The 20,950-nt window shown below is 33.7% G+C and overlaps 1 protein-coding gene across 3 annotated transcripts in view; it reads right to left on the bottom strand.

Annotated features, from left to right (window-relative positions):
* The window catches only part of LOC110996841 (protein kinase C and casein kinase substrate in neurons protein 1), an 84,112-nt gene that overhangs the window by 38,211 nt on the left and 24,951 nt on the right, over positions 1-20,950 (bottom strand). Inside the window, exons 1-2 of one of the 3 annotated variants that reach the window (XM_022264709.2) lie at positions 7,332-7,445; positions 3,092-3,336 (exon numbers count right to left, since the gene is read on the bottom strand). In XM_022264709.2, coding sequence (XP_022120401.2) covers positions 3,092-3,336; positions 7,332-7,402 — 316 coding nt within the window. In that variant the 5' untranslated portion in view covers positions 7,403-7,445. Of the gene's footprint in view, positions 1-3,091; positions 3,337-7,331; positions 7,446-20,950 lie in introns of those variants that run through there. The other 2 variants (XM_022264706.2, XM_022264707.2) reach the window with 2 other exon arrangements.

Raw genomic sequence — 20,950 nt, 5'->3', positions numbered from 1 at the left:
GGTGTAAATATAAATCCGGTATTGTGTTTATAAGCTTGGTGCCTTATATGGTGAGGAAATCGCTAATTGAATGGTGCAGTTTACGATAGAAATTATCAGAGATCAACGCATCCGCTACTGTGTTCATCGCTTGCTTTTAATTAAGTGATAATCTCATTATCGCAACAGTGTTTTATAGTTTGATAAAGTTTAATATGGAACAACGGACGACATACTTCAACTAAAACTAGAGCAATCATATTTTTTATCAATAATTTTTCTCGAAGATCGTTTGGGTAAATTTACACAGTTCTTTAGGATATTTCTATTTTTTTAAGAACAGGAATAAACTGTTTACGTATTACGTAAGCAGATTTACTGCAATAAAGCGCTACTTATAATTTTGAATTCAAATAAACACCGTATCGTAATTAAAAGCTTTTGTATTATTATTTTAATATAAACAAGCTATCGTGGGATCTGATTATAAGAACTAAATAGGTCTGAATCCTTTCCAAAAGGTGTTTTTTTCAGGTTTATTTCGCGGGTACTAAACAAAAAAATCTGATATGAGTTAAAGATATTTCTTCTTAGATTGTAACTACATGATAATGTCACCTGGTTTACTTACAACGCTATCTCAATGTATTAAGATAGTGCAATATATTGATAAGTGATAAGCAAATTTCAGCATTCTTTTCAGTCGCCGAATGCCCTAATACTCAACATTCCGTACAGTCCCAGGCCCTGGGTCGAGGGGCGGGAACGGGCTCGTCGTCCAAACGTCCCTTTAGAGTTCTTTGCAGATAGATAAAATTATTATATCTTTTACAATGACATCGTTGATAGAAACATCACACTGGATATCCGTTTAATCTATAATTGTTTACACAAGATAAATACATAAAATTCGACTGCGCGACCAGTTGAGGAATATGATATTATATAGTAATAAATCAGAATCTCTATGGGATGAGATGGATAGATATCCCCTATTTTTCCCCTATTTGCTGACATTATTTATTTAAGAAAACCTCGCTCGTATGCGAAAAGATCACAATTGTTCCATGTGTCACCAATCTTCCAGATTTTATCTATGACACTAATTATGAGGATATTTTCCCCCTCAACAAAGCGGTTGTGAGGAAATGTTTGAAGAGGCGGGAAGACTTTAACTTTAGTCATTCCTTTTTTCTTTAAATATGAGTTGTACTTTGTTTAATGTTTCATTTCAGTTTTTTTTATCTATTAATGTTTTCTGTTTCATATATTTTTTTAGCAAAGTAATCTGTTTTGGCTTTCTATAACTGCATACGTGTAGTTATAACATTCAATAATAATAATTTACTTCACTTTAACGCTAAAACATAATTGGCAACAATGACTTAGAACGTTCCTACGTCAGAAGGTAGACAATTCAGAGGGTAGACAACTAGACAGTGAGGTACATAAATTAGCTGGCCTTGACATTTCTAAAACACACGGCACGAAAAGCTTATGTAAGCATCAGTGACACGGCATAATATTAGATTTCAGTTTTCAGATTTTACTATTAAAATTGAGGAATTTGTTGGTGTTTGTAAATAAGGATAGAATTGCAATGAGAGTTTAAAATATACCATCGTATACAAAAGAATCTTACATTACAGTTTTTGTATATTATGTCGGATAGTTAAATTCAAATACATATATATCAAATACAGGAGAAAAGCCCGGTGCACTGAAGCTGCGGAAGGCTATTCAAAATTATTTATTTATATTTTTACGCTTTGGTCCATTGTTCATAATGTCCTGGCAAATTAAGCCAGCCGAGTTACTTCCAGGGCCCAGAACTTCCTAGGGCCTTTCGCAGGCTTCACGGAGCGACCTCACTGCTCCAACGATTCTTCTCCGTTATACCATAGGTATTCCAGGACTACGTCAAGCTAAGCCTACAAACGACAGCCCCTCAACGCTTTAGTCAAATCAATGGTCCCAATACAATAGTTCTTTTACAGATAAAAATTACAGATATTGCTTTGTGAGCGCACGTTCAACATGACAGTATAAGAATTTATTTCCGGTACGGAAAGCTTCCATCGATACATTATTTGCATTATAAAGCACCTATCCCTTTCACTATTTAATTAACTGTTTTTATGTTCTCTTCTTGGTAACAATTCTCCTCGATATATACGTAATACGTTTAGATTAGCATACGTAACACAGATACCATATATAGGACTTAAGTGAGGTTAAGTTAGTAAACATTGTTCACCTGACCTGCGAGTTTCACTACTTGTGACTAACTTCCGAGCTATAAAATTTGCATCTACTTATTTTCAATATTTCTTAAGGTGCATACAGCAATTGTGAAAGTGGTATCATATAATCTTTTAACTTCGGTCGGAGTATTTCTCAATTAATTTATACTCAAACTCAAAATGGAATAATTCTTAATTATTTACATATATAGTTAACAAGTGCACTTATGCACGCCAACAGAAAAGGTGTTAAATGGCTTCTGAATTAACATTTACTACCAGTTCGCAGGTTAAGGGCGTACAGTGGGCAAGAAGAACTGGAGAGAAACTCTCCGCCACTCTTTTAAATCGCCACGCCATTTACAACTTGTTTGAACTGGATCAAAACTATCCCAAGGATTAAGATCATTAAATAATCGTCAAATTTATAAAAGGCTCTATTGATTAATTTACGTTTAATAAGAGTTCTAAATTTATTTAGTGATAAATCTCTAATTTCGTTTGTTGTAAAAACGAATACAAAGTCCATATAAGGAGTGATTTATCTTCTAGAGCTTGGATAGTCGCTTAGATTAGTTCTCTTTCGAGTATTATACTGATGAACAACTTCAGTACATAATAATGTGTAGAAGAAGAAATACGTTTTTTTTTACATTTCAATGTATAATATTTGGGAACCTCTTGTAAAAATATCAGGGTTCTAGTAAACCAGCTCTTCCAAAACAAACTTCTTTTTTTTTGAGATAGATGATGTTAGAGATGTTATATCATGTATATCATGTCGCAAAATTTAATTCGAATAAAATTTGGTCGGGATTACAACAATTTCTGATCCCTGATGATAATTGAATATAGCAGACGGTACAAACCTTTTTCAATCAGGTCATTCCATTTCTTCGCCCAGCCTCGAAGGCTCTTGGCGTATGTCTTCTCTATCTCAGCTCGCTCCTGCACCAGGCCTTGCAGTTCACTGCAGAGCCGGTGTCCATCATCCACTCGCTTGGTGGTCCGTTTGTAGTTACCAGGCTCCCAGAAGGAGTCTGAGGTGACTGACAGCAGCGCTTGTTCGTCGCTGTGGTGCGACATGGCGGTGCGACACTCACACACCGCCCCTCTGTAAAAATAAACAACAAATTTTAATTAACACCGCTGTAATATTATTATAAACTGTATACGTAGATGGTACAGAGAGAATATTTCTTCTCGACATTACCCATTACATGACCCGCATTGAATTGATAAGGGGCTAATCAAATTGGAACCCACTATAAAATCTCTGTGCAGCAATCGCAAGGATCTTACTAAATTAAAATAGAAAATGTTTTTTTTTTAATTTCAGTTTTTCATTCTGTTTTGTAAATTTACTTATTGTCTCATTAAAAATTTCCTAGTAATTTCTTCGTTAAACCTATCATTTAAATTTCTTGAGTGAACAAATCCTTTTTTTTTAATCTATAAATTACGTATAGTATTGTAGGTGAGGCATGGCACAAAAAAAATTGGAAACCACTGTTCTAACGTGGTCTTTGTCCTATCATAATAACGTATTAGTATAATTACTTCACGTTTCTTATATATTCCTCATATTTTCCGAAGTGCCTTGTATGTGACTGCAAATGCTTACATAATAACCAATAATGAACATAACGATAGTCTTACATCAAGTTACGCATTGTACTTAAACAAACACTTCAACAAGAGTGAAAGGTGAATCACAAGGCATCATATTACTTTCGCGATATTATTTCGTATTCCAATGAAGAACTATATATAGCGAACTTGATGGCGAAAATGCGTAGAATTATAACTATGGTTATTATAAAGTATTATGGAGCTATATTTCGTTATATTTTTTTTTTGTTAGAGCAGTTTTTAGCCCTGGCTTAAGCCTGTGTTCTACATCCTTTAGATCATAGGTTCTATCCTCGCCTGGGCACAAATGGCCTTTCTATGAGCAGATTTAACAATCGCTCGTACGATGAAGGAACACAGTGAGGATAGCATACCGCCTTAGACCCAAATAGTCGACGGCATGTATCAGAGACAGAAGAATTAATATATAATAGAAAAAAACAAAAGAACACGACACATACAAAAATCTAAGGCCCAGATTTTTATTTAAATTGCCTATATACGATACTTGTAAGGGTTCAGTTACAGGAACAACAATTTGTCCTGTAGTCTTCCTTGGTTTTTACAGGGATTCAAATCTTAGTAGAGACAAATTTTCCGGGTGCATCGCAAGAAACTGACCTACAGTTCAAGACTCCATCAATCACGTAGAAAATGCAAGACGTGGCTCGGAAAATCTTATTGCTGACCTCGAAAAGGCCGAGGTCGCTATAGACAATAGACAACGCAACTGCTAATATTGTGTTAAGTATTTTTAAAACAATGTTTAGAATATACAAAAAATCAAAATATAAATGCTGGTATTTTTCATACCCAAAAAAGTAATTTGTATTGAGTCCTGGTTTCGCCAGTTTCATTACGTTAAATATTAAGGCAACAATTTTTGTTCCTTACAAAAATCTTTTATTTATTTATAAACTGTAATGTTACATTTGTTAACACTTTTTCAATGGATTGAAGCTATGTATTATAAGCTTATAATTATTTTACATAATTTTAATTTTTCCGACGTTTCGCTTTCTTTACAGCGTGCGTGACCCGTGACCGCGTACGACAATGACGTAATATAATTATAAGATAGAAATAGAATAGAATTACTTATAAGAAGTTTATAAGTTGAAAAAGTGTTTTCTTTAAATGTGTAAAAGTTATGCTAATAAATACGATCTTACATCTGTATATATCCATTTTATATATGATATATATAAAGCCAAATCGCATTACATTGATAAACAAACTGTTCGAAACAGAATAAGTATATAAATAAATAGATAAAAAAGAAAACTAAAATAATTAAAAATACAAATTTCATAATTTAAAGAGAAAAAAAGTTACTAAAAATATTTTTTAATACAGTTGCTCAAAAAGTGGCTTATTGCAGGGAGGTATAGCGTTCGGAAAGTGGTTTCTTTTCATTTCATATCAATTAAAAAATATTAAAAAGAATTTTATAATATATGCAAATACGTATTTTTAAAAAGTTTACTAATAATTGGATTCAATAAGTTAGGTTAGGTTTATTTTATTTCATATCAATAAAAAAAATATTAAAAAGAAAAAACTAACCATGAAGTTTTTACTAAAAAAAAATCACAGAAGTTTTTATGACTCATGCAAATATTTTAAAAAGAAGCTACTATTTGTTTCAATATCAGATTAAATGATTGGACTCAATGAGCTTGAGATTGGCTGTATGTGCCAAGTTCCCTTTGCCTACCCAGAATGGGTGAAGAAAAGAAAAAACAAGCTTTGCTCATTCTTTGCGGTTGGCTTCATTTTCCAAAAATGTTCTTTCGAGTTGAGTTATTTGTTGCACAAAATGAGTAATTTAGACGATATTTTATTTGAATGAATACCACCCGAACGCAGTATAATTGCACAAAATGCTTCGGAGAACAATTTACCGGAAACATATAAGTCGCTACATATCTACGTGCAACGAATTTATTCCGTAGAGAGAAGAGAAAAAAAGCAAATAGTTTAATTAAATTGCTTAATTTTTTCGCAACTGTATTAAAAATAGTCGTTCAGTACACGTGCGGTACCGTCATTGCAACTTGTTCCGACTGTCAACCCTCACCTTCGGCTGCGCCTCGGCTCGGGTAGACATTCGTCGGAACTCGTTGTAATGACAGGCTTTCCGCACTTGTAATGAAATATACTAATCTCACACCACTGGTCAGGTGGAAAACGTCACATTCATAATGTTATAGTTAGCTAAAACCCGAAACATTTTCGAATCACGCAGTAAATTCGTGTTCATATGAGGCAGGAACAATTATGTAGCTAGTTTTTTAAATATGACAAGATTTCTAAATATGTAAAAATTCTATAGTCTTCTATTGTCTTAGTTACATTAGATATTGAATAGCACATACTGCACTGCGACATATATATATGTGAGCGTGTATTGTTCTTTTCAAATATGTACCGTAGTCTTGGAAAAGAAACATCCATTCTTAATAATAAAAACGTTTTATATTCATGAAATAAAATTTAATTACTTCACGCTAGCAGCGGAGCGTAGAATTTTTGCTATCTGTTATAACGACATGTTGAGATTTTGTATAAGGATTGTAGTGTATTTTCATTGTTCCTCTTATATAATGAGCATGCAGCAGAGGCAAAACAGGTAGACAACCTATGTCAGTAGGACTGCATGTGTATTTCGGGGTCATACACAAAATTACGCGAAGCATGTATTTTTGTATGCTGTATCATAAAAAAAATGTTAAATAATTTTTTTTTATTGGGGTGGATAACCCTTATAGCTGTCAGTCTGACAGTCAAAACTCCTAAGAATCGGTCGAGCCGTTCCGGAGGACTATGGGAATTGTGATACGAGAATTTTATATATAACATTAAATATCAATGCAACAAAGTGTCAATAATAAAAGAAAACAAAAAAACCTTTATTTTACTTATGGAAACCACACACATACTGCCACGTAAAAAAACATTACTCACGTTCGTAATGAGACGATTAAAATTCCTCAAAACAGCGTAACAGCGTCTTAATTACTGCAGCGCAAACATCTCAAAGATCACATTTAATCACATAATGAGCCGACATCACCTGCCTTGATACGCGATTGCATCACCGATTAGATCATAACGAATAGCTTTGTATCATCTGAGTACACCTTTGTGATACACAATCTTATTTATTGACAAAAGCTTGCCAACGCTCGGCACACTGATACATTGGTAGTTAATGCCGCATTTACATTCAGCCGTAGTGAGCAGGGAAGTGGGCAGGACGAGTGTGTAAACGGGATACTTCGTCATAAGTATCGCTGCCCACTTCCCTGCTCACTACGGCTGAATGTAAATGCGGTATAAGAATAATAAAATACAAGATTCAATCTGACAAGTACTTATAGGCAAACATAACACAAATGAAAAACATCGATTCCAAAGGCTGAATGAAAATTAATTTCAAAGTGGGAGGGGGAACTTTTAGTTTGTACAACTTACCCCAATGTATGCATCAAATGATGCATTTTACTTCGGCAACGCCTTCCGCGTTTATTGCACAGTTTAGTCATATTAACACAAACGCTTACGAACGATTTCAATTACGATGTACCAGACGATGATCTAAATAACTACACTATCTGTATTCGGGCATGTGCAAAGAATCTCGGATAAACAAATATGAATTTTTCACAGCATTTTTTGTTACGTCTACGTAAATGATAAATCCTTTTATATAATATATCTACATACATTACTATATTATTAAAGTATGTGCACGTTAGCACCTACAATCTACATAGATATATTAAACTGCATTTTAATAAGTTTTATAGTGTTTATTGATTAAACAAAACATAGCATATATGTTAATCTGGGTAGAATCATCGTCCACAGTTTTTTGTTATAGAACACATTAGACACTTACATTACCCAGAAGGCTTGCAAGTGCGTTGCCGGACTAAAATTGTTTAAAAATTGATTCGCTCTTTTCTGAAGGACCTAATATATAATAGAATAATTTGACAGCTGGGACATAAGAGCGGTGTTGAGCAAAAACTCCCTAAGAAAACACAGTCGTGTAGTCGAGGTGATATGAGTGGAATTTTGTATTCTGTCCTCGACGTCCGATGATGAAACTCAGCTACAGGTACTAATCCGAACAACCCCTATGAAAACTCCGTTCAGTTCATTGTAAAATGTTGAGATTTTAAGAATATATAGGAATAAATATATAATATACTATAAATTTGCGTCTGGAATATCTAGTAGCTAAATTAAAACGCGCGCAATGATATCAGCTAAATTTAATACGTACGTAAGATAATATTGATAGCAGGTAACCAGACGGGTTGTGTTACGGGTGCGCATACCAACCGGTCGGCCTACGTAACATAAGTCAATGAAAGATGTTTCTTTAAACGGCAGAGAAATCGGTATTTATAAATGAAGTGAGCGTGTTATTGCATTCGACAACGAACTGCGTAAACATTATAAAAATTAATAATTCCAACTTCACCGTCTCAAATACTTCTAGAATGTAAAAGAAAACTCACTGCGCTGAATTAAACGTAAATGTAGTCATCATACTGAGCTGTTTCATATGTTTATATATCTCAGTACAAACTGCTCCAAATAATACACTTAAGTACATATATAAAGAATACGCGAGCGACTTGTTCCATATTATCACCAATCGCGTCTTTTCAAGGATTTTCAAGATCACATTAAAACGTAGACACTAAAACAAATTATTGGTAAATTGTAATATTACATAACATTTAGTAGTTTCTTCGTATATATAGTGTTTCGATTTGACCATATTTTTTCAATTAAACATTGTTAACTAAATTCTGCTTCCGATATTTAAATTAAATTTATTTTATGCGAAAAAATAACTTATTTACTAACCCGTATTAATCGAATAAAATTTTCTGTCCGTATTTCTCTCGTGTATAAAACATATTGTAACTGAAGACAAAATTATGAATTTTGCATTTATTATTTATTTGCGCTTCTAAACCCTGATGTCACAGTAACAATTCTGGTTGTACAATGCCCCTCTTTCCTATGAACACTTGTGAGACGATAAACATGTGGAAACTCATACCTATAAGACGACACGCGTCAAAGATTCATCACTTGCATAAAAGCCAATGTATACAACTTGACGCCCAGACTTGTCGTTTCTAATACAATTTTACAGAATAAATGACTGAATTTTAAATAGCAGGTTATAAATTAACTTACAACAGACTGTTATTAGTCGATTAATAGATATTTAATTTATTCAAATTGTTTATTAATCTTAGGCAATTGGTCCTAAATAGAAACCAATTTCACGGTTCTCAACTCGACTTTAAAAAATATTTTAGGAGAACTATTTAATGAGCCCAAGGTAATTACGATTCTCGATCAACATAAAACAATTTAGAAAATATTTATCTTTTATCACTATTGCAAGAGGACCGTGCAAATACATTTTTTTTGATTAAATAAACACCTTCACGTACATACCTTCAGTTAAACATTATCACAAAACTCATACAAATTTGTTATTACTCAGTTAAATGTAATTTAATATTTTTTTATTGCTTTTTTCCTTATTTGTTAATTTTTAAAACTTTTTGTAGTTAAATATTATGTATTCCATCTTTGGTTAGGTTTTAATTGTTTGTTATTACAATATAATTTATTCGTAATTAGGATTTAAAACATTAGCTGATTCATTGAAACTGAAAATAACTTTATTCATACAGGTAACCAAGTACACTTATGAACATAAATAGAAAAGATGTTAAATTGATTCTAAACTCACATTTTCCTCCTGTTATAGGTTTATAACCTCAGGAGTTCAAGTCATACGTTTTTAAATAACAAATAAAAATTTGGGTTGTTCGTAGAAGGGTGAATATCTGCTTGTATGTATTTTTGTATTCTGTATCAATAAAAATAAAGTTTAAGGGTGGATCACCCTGAACATTTAGGGGATTAAAAAGTAGATGTCCGATTCGCAGACTCAACCGATGTACGCACAAAATTTCATCATTCGGATGTGTTTAATTACAAATCACAAGAGTTTAATATTACGATATTAAAATATCAGTATTATGGCTAGTACTCTTCTACACCTACATCATATAAAAACGAATAATCTTTCAATGAGAAACATCTACGTTTTAAAGTCGCGAATATTCTTAATACACTAAAACCCATCCCAAAATAAAAACCATTGCAAAGCTAGACAAAACAGCCCACTTAAATTTCGGCAAACCGCGTATATTTAGCCCGTGACGACAGAATTATCCGAGATACTTCACACATCACACAAACACTTTCAAAACATGAATACTTCGAACCATCAACACCGACACTCAACGTCGAAATGAGTCAAAATGATGATGATACCCAAAAAAAATTATATGCCACGCCACTTTGGACCGTATAGCTTACTTGTTTTGGTACTGAAAAACTGGCTTCGATGACCTTGTAAAGCCTGATTCAGCGTCCGCACAAGGTGTGTTATCAAATGGAGATTTTCGTTACTTTATTGAACATTGACGGTGGCAATGACCTTGTGAGTTTTACATTTCTAAAATTGTAACGGTTTTACGTATGAGAATCATGTGTCAAATCAGAACCGAATTTTTGCTCGATATAACCGTTCGATCGACCAAAATCAAAGGCTGAAGCTTCTTAATAACAACGTCATCGGCTGTTACGACTATTGGTATTTACGACCAAATATGAGTAAGGTTTAGGCCCAAAAGTCTGTGGTGTGTCTCAGCAGGGGGCTGATCACTTGCCTATCAGATTGAAAAATGATCATGAAACAGATACAGAAACCTTAGACCTGAAAAGATTTTAGCGAAACTGGATTTTTATCGATATATCATATGTAGGTACATAACTATAAAATCTCTAAATAAATAATATATAAATGTAATATGTGCCGGTGTATTTAACGAGTTATTCACTTAAGAAACTTAAATGATAAGTTTTAGGAAGAAATTACTTGAAAACCGTGTTCAAAACAAAATAAGTAGATTTTAAAACATCTACAAATATATAATACAATATATAATCTACAAAAATAATTTTCGAACAGCCCCCTTAACAATCAAATTCCACCCCCCCCCCCTCCCCCCATATGGAGCGTGTGCCCCACGTCGGGAAACACTGGTTTACCCGTTGAATTGACAGTTCAGATTCAGTTTAAATTCTTTGAACTAACGCACACTTTGAAGCTTCAAGAGTACATTAATGCTACCTTCTAGTAATTACGATATTATAATCTTCATGACGATATTAATTACTTAATCTTTTTACAACACTTGTACAAGGACAAAATTTATTATGAATGACTGAGATTAGTCCAAGCTCATCTTATCAAATGACCCAATCCCCCGATTATAAATGGATTCCAAACACCACTCTCTCGCGCAAACAATTATTATTTAGAGCAGTGTTGGCCTAGTGGCTTCAGCGTCCGACTCTCATACCTGAGGTCGTAGGTTCGATTCCCATGCACCAATGGACTTTATTTCTATGTGCGCATTTAACATTTGCTCGAACGGATAAAACATCGTAAGGAAACCGACATGTCTTAGACCCAAAAAGTCGACGACGTCTGTCAGGCTCTGGAGGCTGATCACCTACTTGTCTATTAGATTTAGAAATAAACATGAAACAGATTCAGAAATCTGAGGCCAAGACCTAAAGAGGTTGTAGCGCCACTGATTTATTATTGACGGTATTTGTCAAAGAAGGATAGCAATTGTCGGTTTTGACTTTGACATACTAATCGGAAATGCTTGGTTGGGTTAGGTACCGCATTTTCTGTTAACGATTATTAAAAGATCGCTAAAAAGTGAGAGGAAAAAGAGAAGAAGTGGGAGGAACCACTTCAACGATTAAAAATTATTTTTATTTACGTTTATTACTTCATTATTACTTGAATAAACGATATAACACAAATGTATACAATGGAGGGACATAAGTTTGTGAATACTTAATATAACTGAATAAAATATTGAAACTAAAAAATGTGGTAAGATGAGAATTGATATTCATTATACGCATGCGCGCGATCTAAGCCTATTTCAAATACCATAAATATCACGTAACGTCCGGTAATTTGTAAATAATAGAAATCACTTTCTAAATATTTATTTAAAGTACTTTGGAACATGGCTTGATCGATGTTTACTTTTCCTATTTATAGATTAATATTGATCTTTGAAATTAAAATAAATCCACAATCTCAGATTGAAAAAAATCCGTGACAGTCGATCGATCTCCTATCCTCATCCCAATAACCAAACCCTACGAAGACAATCCATTTTTGGCGAAGGATAGAATTCAATCTCTTCGCTCTTAACATTCATATTTGATAAAACGATAAACCATACCACATCAACTACCGACCTTTTAATTGCTTATTTAAATCAATCAATCACAATCATATCCCTACTGGGTAATATAGGCTACTCGAGATTAATGTAGCAAATTAACAAAAGAATGTTTGAAAAAAAATAACATAGACTACTATACTGTACAATACTATAATATTAGCAAACGTTACCAATTTCGTGATTAACGTAAGTTGTATTCATTAATTAAACTGTGTCGTTCTGTGACCCACGAAGATAAACATGACTAATTAAGCTTACAACGCAGGTTCAGATTCTAATGAACACAATATCACATTACACTTGATCATGTTTAATTCAATTTGAATGCAGACGTTAACTAGGTATACTCGTATTTATTCACTTATTACAGTTCCTGCATATAAGGACAAAACGTGTATGTTACCATATTTTGCTAACATATTAAGTACATATAATATAAAAAATATGTGTTTTATATTGCAAAAAATAAATGTGTGACATTTATTTTTTGAACAATATGTAACTGTAGAATCGGCTAATTATCAGAATAGTAGAGATAGATTCTTAACATAGATTTAGAGAGAAAAAAGTGCATACGTACTAAGTACACATGACAGAAGTGAAACGTTTTTGAAAATTAATATTTATTAAGGTAAAGCCCCAATAGATGATCAATGATTATATACATGATCACTCCATCCATGTATTTGAATATCTATATTCACAATGTATCCGCGATAAATATTTAATAAATAAAAAATCTGTCTTTAATGCAAAAAACGATATGCGGCAGAATTGCCATCTAAAGTTCTAATATGTAACCACTACACGAATACATCAACAAATAGAGTGTATTCTGTCTCGATATCCCTTTTTCACTCCCTCTCAATCGGTCTCAATCGCTCTCTCCCTTTTATTCGACAAATCGCTGCACATCTTCGTGACGTTCCTTAAAAATTTAACTCTCATGCGCCTAAAGAAGTTTCACTTCAAAAATGTACTGTTTCGAACCAATTCGAATTCAAGAAGAGAGAGTACCATATTCTTAAAAGTCCGGACGTCGGACTTAACATTAGCTGAACTTCCTTCCCTTCCCCATTAAAAATGTTCTCATCAGCATCTGTCACCATCAGACACGCGACACGATCCGTATTACTTTTGATTATCAAAACATTTCACATCTCTTGCGTGAAATGTAATACCATCAAAATGTGGAGTAAAATGGTTTCGTCAGTGATTAAATTAATTGACGCTTTTAAGAGTAACGTTACGATGTAGTGAAAATTTAATGTAAGCGATTCGAGCTATTAACCGGCAAGCTTCATTATAATTACTATGCATACATCCGTTCAGTTATTGAGTAATCAATATAATTTTATTACGCTTGATGTAAAAATCCGTTGTCTGTAAAATTGGTTTACTGACGATAGTTGAACGTGACAACGTCATAGGAAAATACTGATGGAATGGTTGCATTTTTCAAAAGAAAATTTTAATTTGTTTGTTTGATTGATATTTTGTATGGATATAGAGGAGGTAAATGGAAATCACAATTAGATTGATCAAGTTACAAGAATTTGTACGCATAAATACAATTATGTCATTTTTTTAACGAACGAACACTGCCAAACGCGGAGGCCGATTGTGCCTCTTTTTCGCTCATTTCGCGCTCTCGCTGCACTTCAAGCCTTAAATGGAACGCCTCAGAGCGAAGTAACGCCGCAAGCGTCATGTTTTTTCGTGCCTGCAGCAAGCTCCATTGAATTATAAGACGTTGTCACGTCAAAAACTAGCAACTACTTGTTTAAGTGCAGAGTTGGCCTATTAGCTTCAGCGTGCGACTCTTATCCTTGAGGTCATATCAATCCCCGGCTGTGCACCAATGGACTTTCTTTCTATATGCGCATTTAACAGTCGTCCTAACCGAAACCGGCTTGCCTTAAAGACAAAAAGACGGCATGTGTCAGGCACAAGAGGCTGATCACCTACTGGCCTATTAGGTTGACTACTGAAACCAATACAGAAATCTTAGCTTTAGACGTAAAAAAAATTGTTGTAGCGTCAATTTTTTTTTCATTACTGGTTTAAAAGACATCTTCGACACAAATTAAATTTTCGTAGAAGATTAAGTTAAAGTCATTTAGTAACATAATCTTCACTTATGAACGTCAATAAAGAAATACATAATAAAAGCTAAATTATTCTAATTTTATATTTACTACTCTCAACTTAGTTATATAACTAAATCTTAAATACCACAGCATCGACATACCCAGCCTTCTTTTTAATAGCAGTATAATTTCACGAGCCACTGGAATGTGACCCGACCTGCCTCAAGACGCGGCACCGGTTCACCTTTAGGGAGAGAACTCGGAAGTGAGTCGCTCAAGCAGTTCAAGGCATGACCACAATGTTAATATATAAACCTCAATTGCACTATTGTAGGTAATATATTTTAAGCGTTAAATGTCTTATAATATTTATTCCTACTTTGAAAACTTATCAGAGATTATACATATAAAATATTAGGTTGGGACATTGTTCAAGTATTATGTAAACAGATTCAATAGGCAATCAATCAATTTTTCAAAATGATCCTTTGAGTAAATACAGACACAAATCCACAGTTCTTTGGGACATTTCCATTTTTTAAGAACAGGAGGAAACTGTTCAAGTATTACGTAAGCAGATTTAGTGCAAATAATCTCCCTCCTGTTGTCAGTAAACGTAAGTTCTTAAAAATAACAGTACCAAAACGTATGAATTTTTTGTAGGAAAGTTCATTTGGTATGCATACTTAAGTCTTCCAAAGTTATATAGATATGGCGCAAGCGTACAGTGAGCGTTACGGGACAATGAGCGTAATAGGACAACGAAACAGGTTTTTTCGTACCTGCATCCGGCGTTCAACGATTTATTAGACAGACTGATACATTACGTGTGCATCGTAAACTAAACCTTACGCGAAATACATAAAGACACAATTCAATCAAAACAATCTTGCTAATAGTGGTTATAGCTTAGGTAAACAAACGAACGGAGAATAGACAAACCCATTCTAGCGAATACACTTGAATGGACATAAATTTCACGCACATTAAGCCTTCACATGGTACATTAGTACCTTATTTACAGTTAAACTAAACATTTTCCACATATTACAAACATATGAAGAGAATTTATTTAAGCACTAACCTTGCTGGTAGGGTGATGGAAACATCGTGAAACCGGAATCTCTTAGACCTTATAATGACGCCACGTGCTAAGTACAAACTTATCAACAAAACAGACACAGAAATGTGTCTTTCCCCTTATTATATTAATCAAGCGTTTAAGACAAAAATAACTACATTTAAAAACTATTTCGTATAGAGTACGTGAAAATGATTATGAATTGCAAAATACAAAAACATAACGTGTGAAATCCCCACGTATGAGGGAACGGGTATTATACAAGTGACTAAAATCGCGTAATATGAAATAGCGTTACAAAAGTACTGTCTTATAAGGATGATTAGTTAAATCTCTGAAAGATTACCTCATTATCAGCGCAAAGCTCTTTAGAATTTATTGAGGTCAGAGAACAGAAAAAAGTAACTGGCGGTCAATTAGAATTTATCTCAGATTAAATCTGTAAAAGCCAATCAAAAAGAATAAACAGTTACAAATTCCATTAACACAAGAAGCTAAGCTGTATTAGCTGGACGCTTTGTATGCTGAGGGTATCGGTGATCAACATCAAATGGCATTGTATGCGCGTGCGTCTCACCACGCCTATTGTGCGCGTGTCGCTTGGCCTAAAGCATAAGATCCAAGATAAAGTTATAAAACATATAATAAAATCCTTTCACATTGTACAAGTTTACAATAAATGTAAAAAAAGACTTAGTTATAGTTAATCTAACTATTTATTAACTTAATATATAACTGACGTTTTCGATTGATAATACAAAATTATGATAAAGAATATGTGTACGGGCCGAGGCTGTTGTACATTGTGGTCACTTAGGCTTTCTTATTTCAACTAAAATAAGATAAGTTTAAAAAAATTAAATATATTTAAGTTCTTTAAGAAGATTTCGTTGCACAGCTGTGCAGTTTGCCTTTGCCTCCGCCAGCTGCTTCCAGTACCCCTGGCAAGTCTTTGGCACAGAGGAACACTGGCTTTTTAAGCCTACCGCATAGTCTACATCTCCTCCACTTGGTGTTGTAGCAAGGTGTCCGTTGAGTGACTATTTCGACCATTTTGCTCTCTAGCCTCTGAGACATCTGGTCCTGTCCATCTCCATTTGAGGCTTTTGGCTCTGACCATGTACTTAAATGATATAACATCTATTATATTGTTGTACGCGAGTGGTTAATAGAGTGTAAATAAAAACACCTAATACTTAACATCCCGGATGACACAGGAACAGTACACTATACTATAACCGATTAACCAGATCATACGAGGTTAACGCCCTTTTTGTGTCCATTTTCGATGTACTTCTCTCAATATCCCGCTGATATTCACAATCTAGGAACGCGCAGACTCTACAAGTTAGAAACCCTATTGCGGTAGATCTGTGGCACCTATAAAGTTGATTTACAAATAATTCTGTTATTTATTAATTAATTATTTTATATTATCACGCATTCATCTCGAAGGTGTCTTTTGCTACGGACCTGACCAATCATGGGACCTTCAATTATTCGTTATTTGTAGATATAAAATTATTATCGCTCCCACTTGTGGCCTACGACCGACATTACGCGTTTCGTCTCAGCAAATATTGTTAATCAATCACATATGTGTGTCACCTGTATGTACTTCTGTGTGAAAAATGTGCTCGATTTAAATATGGTGTCATTCGCAAAGATTGATTTTACAATGTGCATACTAGCTGTAACTTATATTATATACTACTATACTATATTATCACCAAAGCAAGGGTTACTAATGAAATAAAAGTATAATTTAAACTTCTACAGCCAATTCGTGCTTCTATTAATAAGCATCAAAATGTTGTGTTTTTAATTGTAAAATTTTGCTATTAAAGTGTTCCTATTATGTACTAAAAACTTCGCAGGCGTATTCAATACGGGTCCACTGCTATATGCATAAACTAAAATGCAACCACTTATGTTCATTAATTTTGTGTCAATGTTTGTTAGTTTTAGGATAAACTCTTTTTATCCTACCAACGTTTCATGTTGTGATAAATCCTACCACGTCAAGAATTACCAAATTACCCAAGCAATTTCCCGTAACCAATATACCATTGTGCGATTGTCCGCAATTCGCCACTCAAATGCATTCGACCTACAATTTTTCACGGACTCGTCCGAATTGCTATTGTTTAGAAAAAAATGAATGGCGCTGTAATGATTCATTGTTTTGTAGTTTTAAGCCGAGCGATATTTTGCTGAGATGTGAGCCATATTAGTGATACGAGGAATTGCTTCCTACACTAACTGTTTCTCCCACCTCAGACTCAGTCAGTTTGCTTGTTGTCCTCCGTTTCGAAGCATTTTAGATAAGTTGGGTACAGGGTTTGTACATTCACAAAAAATTATCACATTTATTTACTTAAGTGAAACAAGCGCATGAGGGTAAAATTTTTACGTCACGAAGATGTGCAGCTAATTTCTAGTAGAAAAGGGAGACTGCGATTGAGACTGCTTGAGAGAGAGTGAGAAAAGAAGATCGAAAAAATCGCTATCGGTTGATGTATTCGTTTAGTAGTTACATAGTAGAACTTTAGATAGCAATTCTGTCGCCTAACGTTCTGTGCAGTAAACGTAGATATTTTATTTATTATATACAAATACATGGAGTAATCATGTACTTTTAATAATTACTTTTCTTAGAAGTTTCACTTCAGGTGTAATTAATACGCACGCACTTTTTTTATAAACATAATCGTCCAAAGAAGATCATGTCTATTGAATACAAGTGTGGAATAATTTTCTTAATCAAAATCTGTATGTATATACATACATACAACACAAATTGTAAAAAAAAGTATACAACGTAAATGTTTACAGGGATTAAGCGTCGACGGTTGAATCACAAATGTCGTGCGCCCACACATCTGCTAACGGGACATGACGCGAGCCGATTCCGGAACTAGTGATGTGGCAGATTACGATTCAGTCGTGATTTACGTTTATTGCATTAATGTTTCAAAACAAGTCGCTCCTCTACTATCTGTGTTTTACTAAGAAATGTTTAATATATTTCCCAAGTCTATTAGTCTTCATACAAGTAATTTTGTTAATAGGAGGCAGACGGGCAGGGTGCTCATCTGTTAAATGATACCGCCGCCCATGGACTCGCATTGCCAGATGGCCCGCAATTGCGTTGCTGGCGTTTTATGAATTAGTATACTCTTTTCTTGAAGGATCCTAAGCCGAATTGGCTGGGTGACCCATGTTGGTTATAGAGCACAGAATTCCCGCCCCCAGAATGAAAAGCAATGCGTCTACCCTCGGGTGGACGGACCGGTGGTAGACAACCTTCATATTTTTTTCAGAGGGATGGGCTCCGGAAATCTCAAACTATATTGTATCAATTTCATTTTTTTATGCAACGGGAACAAAACGTATAAAGAGAATATCATTATATTATTTTTTCCTAGATTATGATGTGAATACATTAACTTAATGTTTACAGAATTTGTAGTTAAAATAAAAAAAGACTAAAGACTTTGTATTCGGGCCAATTTTTGCCACTCATACATTGCTATAACCCAGTAACGATATTGAGATATTGTAACGATAATTTTCTTAACCACAAAGAGAGCTGAATTGGAAAAAAATTACACATACAGAACAAATATATTCAACGTTTTATAGATAGACGTCACATCACTATTCTAACAGTTGCTTGATACAGGTAGCGGACGACAGGTTGAGCGGATATAACCGAAAATGAACGGAGCCGCGTGCCACACATTACTTATGCATGGTCAATATTTATTACATATACGTATATTATAAATATATATTAATGATTTAAAGGGATATGACAGCCTTTTAAAATTCAAACAAACAAAACCCCCAAGTCTACTTGTAATCAAGATCAGCCTCCTCCGAAAAGGGTCGACCGATTCTAATGAAATTTATTATGCATATTCAGTAGGTCTGAGAAACGGCTACTATATCTGATTCCAAATAAAAAAATATATATTTTAATATATATAAGCTCAATTTTCACCCCTCTACAATTAACCCCTAATTTCTATTTATTTATTAAAAGCTTATGAAATGAACTCAGATGTTTATATATAGAGAAAATTTCACAGAAAAACCTAATTCCGGAAAATGGAACAGTCTCTGGGGAAGCATAGCAAAATGTTCCATGTTGGTATGTTTTAAACAGGTAGGCTAAGTATAATCACATTAAGGAGAAACAAATTTCGCGGGGCAGCTAGTATCTATATATAAAAATGAGTTGCTGTTCGTTTGACTCGCTAAAACTCTGGAATAGCTGGGCTGATTTGGTGAATTTTGAATTATTTGTGTAAGTAATCGGTGGGAAACATAAATAATAAGTTATCAAATACTGAAAACGATCTTGCTGGCTATTTGATGTATTTTTAATATTAAATTGTTTTTTTTTATTATATGACAACTTTTGAAATAGAATTTACAATATTTGTATACATTAGTTAAATAATTATGTAAAGACTTGTTATATTTTTAGTATACACGTTTCTCAAACTTATTAAACATTTTTCTGAGTTTTAAATGTTCACTTAACCTTAATAGCTTACATATAGTTTCAAAGATATATAATATAGTGTAATTAACCGTGGAGTTACAGTAACACACTTTTCAAGTGCAAGTCAAACACGCAATACAGACATGAAAGGCGGAACAATTACATATTATTAAACAATACTCATTTGCATCACAGAGGCAGTGTTTGTCAACTTTTACTTTCAATACATTCATCCGATATAATTCCTCAACCCGTAACTTTACTCATAATTTTACGTTTTACGTTTGGCGCATTAGGGAAAAAATGAAAAGATTATTTTTTTACGATGCGCACACCGTCACAAAAATCCGACACCCTGCAGTAAGTTTTAAAATAATTAGATTTTAAAATAAACATTTAATGTCCACTTTTTTAATTACGTAGAAATATTTTTTTTATGATTATATAAAATTTATTTAATTAGATAAGTACTGCGTTATAATAAAACTTTAAATGTATTAAATACGTTTTTCTATTGTTAGTGTCGTTTTTTCTACAATGCAGAATAACTTAATTATTTTATCTTGTTACGCCAAAGAAATATAACTTCTAACGCGTGTAGGTACTTAAGTGTTGTTTTTAATATTTTTAAATAGTCATCGCAGTCCATGGTCACCTATTTCAGTGGATGACTTGCCGGTGAAGGAGGAGTATGCTCTCTTTTTTAACGACGAGGTATGGAAACAGTTTCCCTTTAACCGTGATCTAGTCTAGAGCGTCTGCAACGCTACTGCGTCCAGCTAATCTAGTTAATACCTAACCTACCAAACAAAGTAACTTTCTCACTGAACAAAATTAAAATGATTAAGAAAGTTGTCCAAATTTAAAAAGTCTGAATTGCTTCAATCCACTTTCGTGTCTTTAAGTCCGCTTATTGTGGTTAACATAATCACTGTAATTGCAGTATTATTCACATTTCCATTTCTTTATTATATCGCTATCCAGATAACCTGGACAAGGTGTCATCGGCAAGGTGTAATGGA

The sequence above is a fragment of the Pieris rapae genome, chromosome 16 (genome assembly GCF_905147795.1).
Source record: "Pieris rapae chromosome 16, ilPieRapa1.1, whole genome shotgun sequence".
NCBI classification, from domain to species: Eukaryota; Metazoa; Arthropoda; class Insecta; order Lepidoptera; family Pieridae; genus Pieris; species Pieris rapae.
This window is presented reverse-complemented; position numbering and strand designations above follow the sequence as displayed.